Genomic DNA, 11,290 nt, shown 5'->3' with positions numbered 1-11,290 from the left:
TTCTGTACCGAAATGATTAAAATACTGCCAAGTAACCTCACGGCCTCGAAAGAGAGTTTTTGAATTAAGACAACCAGGTCATCACATGATTTATCTGAAACCAGCAGAAAGAATTACGTGCTTCTAGGCAGAAGGATTGCATGAGGCTGACGGCACTGGCTGAAATATCAAACATGGACTAGTTGCTGGTTTGAAGTTGAAGGGCAGCAGAGCTATTGACCCAAAGACTGCGTTGTAGGAAACCACTAACGCTGAGCTGCTTGAGGCCTGGTTGCACTGAGTCTATGTGCATTGAGCCTCCCACAGCAAAATTCCACAGAAGCAAGTCCTGCCTCTGAATTCTGACAGCTCTTAAGTTTTACAGTACTCCTGATCCTGCCTTTAAGAAAGAAAAAAAGGATTAATTTCACTTCTGGTCTGTAGTGTGAACCACCCAACTATAAAGGGAACAGTGAAACTAAGCGATGCAAAAACTATTGACCAACACTCTAAAAGTCAACATTTCCCCCTTTTTAATTTGAAAATATTAAGCCACTTCAATTGTGATTTTTACATTGGCTGTTAAATCAGACAGAAAACACTGAAAAAGCAAAATGTCGGTGCCAGTTTTCTACTTACAGCCAACACTGTGCAGGAGATATGGATGTCAGGTCATTTGCCACAGAAAAGTTTTATTATCAGTGATTGAAACCAGTTATCAAATCAACACAAACGATGCTTGGCTTAACAAACAAGCTAGGAACAATTGACAGAAAATGATAGCAGGGTAGCAGCTTCAGTACAATCAGATCAGATCATGCAAGGCAGCGAAGCATGCTTCTCCCAATGCAGGTCAGTTTGCAGTCTGGCCAGCTTCATGAGATAACAAGCTGTATTTTAACCCACTGAACACAAGCACAAGCCATTACCATCTACCCCAGTGAAGCATTGGGATCACACTGCTTCTGCTGGTTGTGTAACATCTACTGTGTTAAGAGCAGCCACAGATGCTCTGAACATTCTTCTGCCTCAACACACTACTTGGCCTTCTTTAGGATCTGTGCATAAACAGCAGTATCTGGAAAGGAAGATGGAGCTTTTTTATTAGTAGTATTGCTTGCCCATAGCCAGCTCTTGGAAAAAAACCCACACAATTATCTTTGAGCACACAGGATGCCTTTTAGCCACTTTTGCAGCTGTTTCATTAGTGGCAGCCTTTTACAGAGAGCAGAGGCTGAAATTAAGAGGAAACTAATTCAATTCCAGGTAAAGATAAAGTTCCACAAAGGTGGTTTTTTTTTTTTTGGTGGGGGGTTTGGTTGTTTATTTTTATAAGACATAACTAGAGTTCACAAATGTTAGCAATACACATAAGACTAAGTTTCCATTTAATCTCTTTAAAGCAAAGGAGTCCAAAAGCATTAATGGACTAGGATGTGCCTAGTCCTGACACGGATTTATCAAAGCTTACTTAAAATTGTCCATTTTACACCTTAGAGAAACTAACAAATGCGTTCATGGAAACATTTAAGGCTTATTGCTATTGTGTTAGGAAAGCAATGAAGAAACTTTTTGCCAGCTGTATCGGAAAGTTCTTGTGCTCAAATGAAACTTTGCCAGCATTTGGAACAACAAAAAAATAAAATTACTCTCATCTGGTCTCTTCAGCACCAGAATATCCATCCAGCAACAAGGCTCAATCCATCAGTTTGGCTCAAATCAAAGTGCATGAGTGGGGAGCATTCACATCTAGAATTTCCAACTTACTGTACAAAGCTAGTATCAACAGCTGCTACAGGATGTTCCCTTTCCTCCGTGTAGAAAATGTATGACATGAAAATTAGTTTTGTACAAGAACCAACCAGAATAATATAAACCAGTTTATTTCTTCTGACTGTTGCAAATAGATTTGCTAGAGACCCGCATATTTGATTCCTTAAATGTTGCATTTTGTATGAACAAAAAGAGCCCACATCAGCCTTTTATCCCTCTGCCTATTGGTACTGCAGTCTTCTCACAGCATACTGTGCCTCCTTTATCACAATCCACTGACTTTATCGGCTCCATTTCTTCCTCTCAACATTTGTTCTCAAGCCTGTTCCAAGCTGCTCCATAGACAAAAGCAACTCATTGCCCAGGTGATGCCAGATTTTACCATCTTTCATCTGAATCAGTTTTTTTACTATGATGCCAAGACACTATAACCTCTGCTCTTTCAAACTCTGCTTCCTTAGTCTTTATTTGATCCCCTGTAGTGCGTATTTCACCTTCTAGACTACAATTTCCTTCAGACAGAAGCCACCAGTACCTGCTGTGCCTTATATCTCACCGAACGCAAAGGTGGAACCCCAGCAAGAAGTTGGGCTACTTGATCCAGTTTCAATTCAGTCAGGCCCTGAGGCTTCTGCACAGCTTTTCAGGTGTCTCACAGGAAGAATTTCCTTACTCTTACTAGTCCAGCTAGAAAATTGAGTCCTTCCTACAAAAACACTCCAAAATTTATACCCCTTGTGAAAAAAAACACACAACACAAACAAGTCCTAGCCATTAAAAATGGTGAAGTTAATGAACATCTTCCCATGTGTATCAGTTTGGGATTACTCACCAATGGCTCAATTTAGAAGCTCCTTCTCCAAAAATTCTTCAGTCTAATTTGGGCTCCAGACCAGTCAGATAAAATACATGAGATCTTGCAATACAAGGACCAGGCCAAAGTCTAAAAGCAGGCAACAGTGACAAAAACTACTACCTATAGCTGATGGAATGTGCCAAGATCAGCAGTAAATAAAAGGGTACCTTCAGCACGCAGTAGGTAAAGAAGTGAAGATTCCTGTTCATCAATGCTTTCCACTTAATTGTTTTACCTCCCACAGGAAAGAGGATTAACCTGGAGTCTTCACAGCATGACACGTGCATTACACTTCTGAGTTACAGAACATCTGCTACACATTGCTTAGACTGTAGTGTATGAAGGCATAATGTTGGCAGAACAGAAACTCACACGAAGAGCTGTTTATGTCTCCACACTGTTGAAGCACCAAGATTTTATATGACAGCTATTCAGTTGTTTGCCATTTTCCAGGTGGAATGACAGAAGAAAAGGATTGCCACATCAACACAGCATTTTTCATGACAGTGGAAAAAATTTAACAGGGTGATCTGATTTGATCAATTAATTCTAGATCTCTTAGCATCATTTTGTCCCCTTCATCTGTACCTCATTACTGTGTGTCATGTGTCTGTCCCCCTTACTATACCTCAGAAATGAGCCTGTAACGAACATCATGTAAGACATGACAAAACTGATGCATGGAACCTTTAATACTCCAACTCCAGAACTAAATTCTGCTTAAGAGGTACATGCCCCCAAACAGCAGTTTACTCAAAACATCAAGACTAGGCAAGACATACACCTTGATGGCAGAACTTAAAACAGATCCTTTGTGGACTGCTTATAACAAAGATAAGGAGGCTTGTGAAAAGAGCAACTAGAATGTGCCAGCACTCTAAGGCTGTAAAGTAGTAAACATTTGGAAAACACAAAATGTATGGTCTTCACTGAAACAGATGGTTTCTGTTAAGTTCAGAAAAAGGACCAGCATAACAAAAACATCACTTAAAGCCCCATATCGTTAAGACTATTTTTAATGCATATTTTAAAAGGAGTTGACCCCTTTGGCAGGGGATAACTTGGCTTCCTTTCAGTCTATCTCATGAAGAACTGCTAGACAAGTCTTCCTTGTCTTCATTTGTGTTGCTGCGTTCGTACCAGCCTCTAGTGATTGTCCAAATAAATTTAACAGCATGACCCTTCTCTCCATTGATATTGAACATTATTTAGGGGTTTAGTGCAGGTATAACCTTTAAAAAACAGGTTTAGGTTCTAACTCTACAACTTCCATTTCCTCCATATTGCTTACCTTTTTGGTTATCAGAAATTTACTGTCACCTACCCAAACCCTATCTACAGACTGAGGAGTTCAGTGCACATACTGTATCAAAGTACACAAAATCCACTTTTAATAACCCTCTAGCAATCCTTCAGAATTCAATATCCTTAAAACCTTGGTGAAGAACATCCAATAGGTACCAATCTTTGAAGGTCTGTCTGCCAAGTAAAAAAACTTCCACAGGACTTGGGAATCAAAACTATTACTCTAGAAGCGATTACTGTGTTTTGCCACCCACTTAGTCTAGCATCACTAGTTCTCCTACGTTGAAAAGGAACTGCAATGCCTAGCCTTTTACCAGGGCATTTGCCTACTAATCCCAGTTACTAACCTCACTGAAAGCAGAAACACTGCAGCATGAGGTACAGACAAACATACTGTACAACAGCCGAACGCAGCCAACAGCAACGCCGGTAGCTCAAGACTCAGACTGAAGGTGCTAGTAGAGGCATTAAGAGCTTTACAATACTTACCAGACTTTGTATGCAAGTTATTACAACATCTTTAACTCTGTGGTTGTTGGTTTTCTGCCCAAACACTAAAAATGCCTTACCTGTTAAAATACACTGCCTCAGCATAAATGTAGTACAAATTAAAGATACTGTACTTAGATAGTAAGTCAGAGGCTTCATCAGCAGAGCTGCTAGAGCTGCCCAGTCTGTTTCAGCCCTATCTGAAGTATAAAACTTCTGTTTTGCTTGCTACTCCAATACCTGCACAAGAAAGCCCATGCTTCCAGCACAGAGCATGCCTTCCCCAGCCACTAATCCAATCTTAAATGACTCCTTTAACACCAGATGAAAGGTTTAGAGACGTACTGCACAGTAAGCATAACACAGACCCCCGACCATGTCCTGGCAACTCAGAAACAGAAGACAAGCCATGCACGACTCCTCCTTTAGCAAAAATCCTACATGTGGAATTATGCAGCTCTGAATATCCCAGTGTACATGCTTTGTTCTCCCTACAACTAGATTCTACAGGCCTACATAATACAGGCAGTCACACAAGCACATCTTCGAAGGACTGTGCAAACCACAGTTTGAACCCCAGAGGACAGAAGCATGCATACCTCCATCAACTATCGCTGCCTGCTTGGAATTAGGTTATACTACTAGTTGTAGAAAGCTGATTCACTGCAATCTGATAATCAAAACAAGAGCTGTTTCATTATGAAAAGGTTTTAATACAGTGCAAAGAATGCACCAATCTTGAATTTCTCAGACTTTACAAAATGGTAGCTTACAAATCAAAACTAAAGGGCAAACCAGCATTTTATTGACATAGTTTATTTGATGTTAAAGCCAGATGAACAGCTTCTTTCCAGCTTTCCACAATTCTTTTTATACTTCACAGAGTAACGCAGTCTGTAAAGGAAAAGACAGATAAGTGCCACATGATTAAAAACTTACACTCATACCTTTATAAAGCCTGAACAACTGGTTCCCAGACAAGCTGGGTGAACCACACTGCTTGTTAGAACATAAGGTTCAAAATTTCACAGTACTGCCATGGGAATAAATCAGAGTCTCCATCATAGCACTGCTGTAGAAGAGCTCAACAAGCTACAGTTGCCTTGCCAGCTTTCCATCTGAGAGGGTATACTCGCTACAGCAGCTCCCAGACAGACGGTTTCAGTTCTTTTAAACTGAGCCATACAGACCATTTGTAATAAAACCAGTTTTGTCTGTAGCAGTTACTGCCCAGAGCACATCCAACTCAGTTATGTTTCTGCAGCAAAGACATGAAACTACTGTCTAGGATTTGTCTAAGAGTACCAAGTTTGTTTGTAAGGAATTCACTTGAACTGAGTATCTACAAGAAAATAACAGTCTGTCCTCAAAATACAACTCATACTGTTTCAATCTATTTAAGCTAAGAACCCCCAAGGTGTACTATCCTCTCTTCGGCACACTGACAATATAGGCCTTGATTACAGTAAAATTAAACAAACAGTAAATCTGAGCTGACTGATTCATTTTTTGTCTCTATACTAATCAGGTGTTCCATGTTAAGTGAGAGTCACATAAACTATCAACTCAGTAGGAAGCACAACAGTGATTTTTAAATATTTCATTCTTTGATAGTCTTCATCTCCTGCACTGGATTCTGTATCAGCACAAGTACCACAGTCTCTATACAGATCAACATTACACCTAAGTCATGGTGATAACCACATGATGACTACATACTACTGAATGTTGACCCTTAGAAAGCATTTTGAAGCCATACCTGTTATGCGTTTTCCAGCTGAAGTATGTTCATTTACTGAAAGATAAAAAGCATTAATAATTAAGAGTTTTATCCAAGTTCTAACTACTGTAAAAGAGCTTTGAGGCTTTTTGCTGACACAATATGCTTTTTTTCAATTACCACAGTGGAATGTGATGGTAAAACCTCAAAGTTTTGACTAGAGGCTGAAGACTTAGATGGGACATAACAATAGCTGCCTAAAGGTTAGGTAAGAGAGAATGCAATTATGTTCAATTATACCTGCATTTGTGACATTAAAAGGTAGGGTGGGTTTTCTTTCTTTTTGCATAGCTGTGGGTTTTTTCCCCGTTTTGCATTTCACTATCACAGGACATAAGGGTCACTGCTCTGAATGCAAGTACTAGGGGAGGGACATCCACATCTACTTGGTGCAATCTTTTATGCAAGCTCAAACTACAGAGCTACAGAATATATTAAATAACACCAAATACTTCAAAATACTCCTCTTGAAACTGCAGGGAAAACAGAAGGGGAATTCTGAATGAGTGAGAAGTGAAAGGAAGCACCAAAAGAAAACTTATTTAGCAGTTGGATCCTACTGTGTTGATGTCTGACTTTAAAAGTTCAAGAAAAACTATTCAAATATGATTTACCATTTAAACAGTTGTCATGAGGACATGGTACAGAACTCTCAAAACAATATAGTCTTGCCTGAAGATCTCTTAAGAATCAAGTGCCTACACATTTCTGAGATAAACAGCTTTCACAGATTGTGTAAGTGCACTCCAAAACATATTGCAGGACACCTATTAAAAATTCCTCCACATGGCTGTGATAAAGGGTGATGAACCATGCCACACCATTACATTTAAACATGCATTTTTCAAGACAAAGCTTTAAGACAAGTGTATTCCACAAGCTTTTTTCTGTGATGCATCATAGAAGTCTTCTCAAAAAGGTTTTCCAGAAAGCACAGAAATTAATTTGCTTTAGTTTACTGTGAGGACACGAAGATTAACAAAAGTGGTAAACAAGGAAGACCTAACCCATGCATGCTTGTCAACTGAAAGATCATTTTAAAAGACAAAAGCTTCTAATCAGAAACACAGTTCATCTACTAATGAGACTGCATGCTAGTTTAAGAAGCGCTTGATACAGAAGTCACATCTGCTGTGTAATTATCACAGCACAATCCTGGTCCTACCTTCATAAAGTGCTCATACACCTCACAGATTTCTATGAGCTGGACAGCTTTAGTGATTGAATTGAGTGTCACCTAACTACTTTGCATTAACCATCAATCAACAACAGCTGCCTTCAAGTGCAAAATTCTTGCAGGGAAGACATTCATCCATGCTACTAGTATCAGTGCAACATTAAATGACGCTCTTGACTTTTACAGGAGGGTGCATGGAGTGTTACTACTAAAGTAAATCCTCATTTGCGCTGCCACACTGTGACAATTTTCAAACTTCATTATTAACACAGAACTACAGCAGAAAGGAAAAAGACCGCAAATCTATTTAGCAAAAGTTCACTCATCTAGTAGCTTGCAGCAACACTGGCTTATTTCCACCCAATGGTAAGAATTTCATTTAGACATTAAGAATCTAATTTCATGCAGATTTCAAATTTCAGTGTAATTTGTGTCTTAACTTTGAATACTGCAGGCCAACAGTCAAATACAGTTTAATGTTGACAACTACGTCATTTGCAACTACTGGCTCAAATGCATTAAGCTGTGATGTGACTTAGTTTTCACACAGATGCACAACTACATTCACACAAAGGTCAAGTTACACATGCAACTGCACTGTACTACTTTGAATCAGAACCTGGGGTGTTCTGAACCAACAGGACTGAGTTTTTTTGGATTTCTTCTCACTGAGAAATCCTTATTTTAATGTAGTTTCACTCATTTCAAAGAGTCTTGTTTGCTATTAGCCAAATTTTTTCTAAGCTGCACAGAACGAAGTTCAGGACAGAAGTTTGAAGCAAACGTGCATGTATGCAAGGCAGTACGGTGCTTCAATTACAAGGAGGGACACGTTTCCATGATGTACGATTCAGTCACCACATCCATGCTCATTTTCAGTACCTGCTAGACACTTCATTTCTGACGGAGAATTCCAAGAAAGTAGAGGAAAAAAAGCAAAAGTGAAGATTACTAAAGTTGAAGATGTCAAGGTGCTTCAGCAGCTACAGAACTAAGCATCAAAACCCATCGGCCTCTCTCCTCTTGTTAAAACACTTGGAAAGCCCCACCTAGCTGCAGAGCTCGCTTAATATTTTTCAGAGGACAAAAAGCTGCTAGGATGACTGTTCACACGCAGGTTATTCCTCAGCTCTGGTGGGTTATTTTGTTTAATACGTATCAAGTTCCTGTATAGAAGTTCTCTTGTATCAAGTTCCAGCACCAGAAAAGGAAGATCTCATCAGGGGAAAACACCACTATCTTGGGAATCAAGTCACTTCAACGGAGGATAAGGCAGGCATTCTACCTTATTTCTACTTACGCACATCCTTAAGAAAATCTCCTCGGTAAGTAACACCATAAATAACAGTAACAGTGTAGTAAGCATTAGATACTTAAGTAGTCTGAGTAACAAGTGTTAATATTATCTAGTTTGTATATTACAACATGGCGTTATGTGATTAGAGCAATACCATTAGATTTACGGACGTTTAACTTTAGTCGAAGTGCCACTTAGGAAACAATCACTTAAGAAGCATTGTTGTGTTACATCAGCTAAGCTTGCAGCAGTGAGGAGCAAAACTAAGCTACTGAACTGGTAACAAGCTATACAACACCACACAGATTACCTTCTGTTATCCAGTAGAACAGGTGAAAGAAATGGAAGAAAAACAACGTTAATTCTGTTGAAGAGTTTTTCATCAACATTGCGAAAGCAACATGCTCATTCTAGATTACAGATATTCTCATCCTACCTTCTTGCCAGCGCCAACATTTGCCTTGGCTGTGCCCCTGACTTTCTTCATTCTGTTCTTACGCTCCTTTCGCTGCTTCCTAGAAGTCTTCTTCTTTTCATACAAGCCATGCTGTTAATAAAACAGATAAAGTTGCATTTAACATTGCTTAACTTCACTGATAGTTAACTCTAAATTTAAGTTCAATTATTTCTGGACTCTTCAAAACCCGTTTAAATTTCCAATATTAGCTAAATAGTGAGGCAAGTTCACTAATGAATGAATGATTCAACACAGAATATAAGCACTGAAGTAGCATATGGATCAGCCCTATCTCTTATGCTTCTTCAAAGCCCTGAATAGTGTTAGTTACCCATTACTGGTAAATGTCACCAGTAACATCAGTTTTTCCTTCCCAATTGCCCAGAAACAGTCAATAAAAAGCTTATCATACAAAGAAGCTAACCTATACTATTCTATGACCTCACTATAACTCATGTACACCCACAGTACTTACACAATATTTTAGTTTTTGCACATGTACATCATGAAACTAAATACCTCAAAGCCATCTTAATTATGTTCAAGTAAACAAAAAAAGACCTACCCTGGCAAGCCTGTGCTTTGGTTCATTTTTTTTTGCATAGTCCAGGGAATCATAGATCATGCCAAAACCTGTTGTTTTGCCACCACCAAAGTGAGTTCTGAAGCCAAAGACGAAAATTACATCAGGAGTTGTCTTGTACATTTTTGCCAGCTTCTCCCTGATTTCTGTTTTGGGGACTGTGGCCTTCCCAGGATGAAGAACATCAATCACCTAAGAAGGAATTTTTTTACATGCTGAATAAAAGATTAACTTTTAAGTACAGTAGCCAAGTACTACACATCCACCATAAGCTTCACGCTTAAACTAATCCACCTTAGCAATAAAGTAGTATTAGTTTCATACTAAAGCATTCATAACTTTCCTGTTTCATGAAAACACTTAGGTTAGAAAAGACCATTAAGATCATCAAGTCCAACTGTTAACCCAGCACTGCCAAGTCCACCACTAAATCATCTGTAAGCACCACATCTAACACCTCCAGGGACAGTGACTCAACCACTTCCCTGGGCAGTCCATTCCAATGCCTGACAACACTTTTGTTCAAAAAGTTTTTCCTAACATCCAATCTAAACGTTCCCAAGCACAAGCTCAAATGACTAAACAGCCTGCTACTTTGCTATCAAGATTTACCATCAACACATTTATACCTCTAAGTTCTTACAGCAAGACCTCCAGAGGTTTTAAATGCCTAAAAAATTACTTGCAGCCCTGAACTAAGAGACCAATAATTAAAGGCAGTTTTCTGTATTCTTTTACCATCTGCTTGCGCTGAAGCAGCCTGTTTGTCATGAACTTCCTGGTTCTGATGGTTACGGTGTCATTCTGTAAGAGAAAATACAGAGTGAAACAAAATGATAGCTGCACATACAATTCAAACTTACTAAATCAATAAATAGTGACCGTTCAGCAATAGTCAGTAGTCCCTCAGATGCTGACAATGAACTTGTAACTTAAGTATACTGGTCCTGAACTACAAAAAGACACTTCTAGAAAGTATACTGAAAAACTGACGAATTTCCAAAAACACATCAATATACATACCTCTACCATTCCAAAGAAATGAAGCAGCTTTTAATATAACACAAGGATTACAAGCCAAATCACTACAAGAATACAACAGAAGTTTTCTTAACACACCTATAGATTATCATTTTCTTAACATGTTAGTTTCCTCAAAAAAACCCTATACGTTACTGTCGCCTTATACTCATGGACAAAACCAGCCTAAGACTAACATATGAGTATGATCTCCGGCAGCGCTTTAACACCTTAAGCACGATGCCGTACTACTATGAAAGCCTACGACTACTCCTCCCGACCAGCAGCATGGAGACAGAGCAGACCAAGCACACGTCTTAACATGTTAGTTTCCTCAAAAAAACCCTATACGTTACTGTCGCCTTATACTCATGGACAAAACCAGCCTAAGACTAACATATGAGTATGATCTCCGGCAGCGCTTTAACACCTTAAGCACGATGCCGTACTACTATGAAAGCCTACGACTACTCCTCCCGACCAGCAGCATGGAGACAGAGCAGACCAAGCACACGCCTCAGCCCCCACCTCGAAGCAGCCGCTACCACCCAGCACACAAGAGCCCCGGCCCGGC

At 39.4% G+C, this 11,290-nt stretch overlaps 1 protein-coding gene across 4 annotated transcripts; it reads right to left on the bottom strand.

Annotated features, from left to right (window-relative positions):
• Positions 1 to 5,098: 5,098 nt before the first annotated feature.
• On the bottom strand, positions 5,099 to 10,496 carry RPS24 (ribosomal protein S24). Of its 4 annotated transcripts, XM_010149616.1 has the most exons (7): positions 10,435 to 10,496; positions 9,679 to 9,888; positions 9,093 to 9,203; positions 8,967 to 8,969; positions 8,242 to 8,259; positions 6,162 to 6,197; positions 5,099 to 5,296 (listed from the first exon to the last, which is right to left on the bottom strand). In XM_010149616.1, the coding sequence occupies exons 1-5, from the start codon at positions 10,465 to 10,467 to the stop codon at positions 8,254 to 8,256; spliced, it is 363 nt and encodes a 120-aa protein (XP_010147918.1). In that variant the 5' UTR covers positions 10,468 to 10,496; the 3' UTR covers positions 5,099 to 5,296; positions 6,162 to 6,197; positions 8,242 to 8,253. The 4 variants fall into 4 exon arrangements, with proteins under 4 accessions (XP_010147918.1, XP_010147920.1, XP_010147919.1 ...); XM_010149618.1 differs by lacking the exon at positions 8,242 to 8,259; XM_010149617.1 differs by lacking the exon at positions 8,967 to 8,969.
• Positions 10,497 to 11,290: the final 794 nt, after the last annotated feature.

Source organism: Eurypyga helias, unplaced genomic scaffold (assembly GCF_000690775.1).
Source record: "Eurypyga helias isolate BGI_N326 unplaced genomic scaffold, ASM69077v1 scaffold1464, whole genome shotgun sequence".
Taxonomy (NCBI): Eukaryota; Metazoa; Chordata; class Aves; order Eurypygiformes; family Eurypygidae; genus Eurypyga; species Eurypyga helias.
Note: the sequence above shows the minus strand (reverse complement) of the source record. Positions and strands in the feature narration are given on the sequence as shown.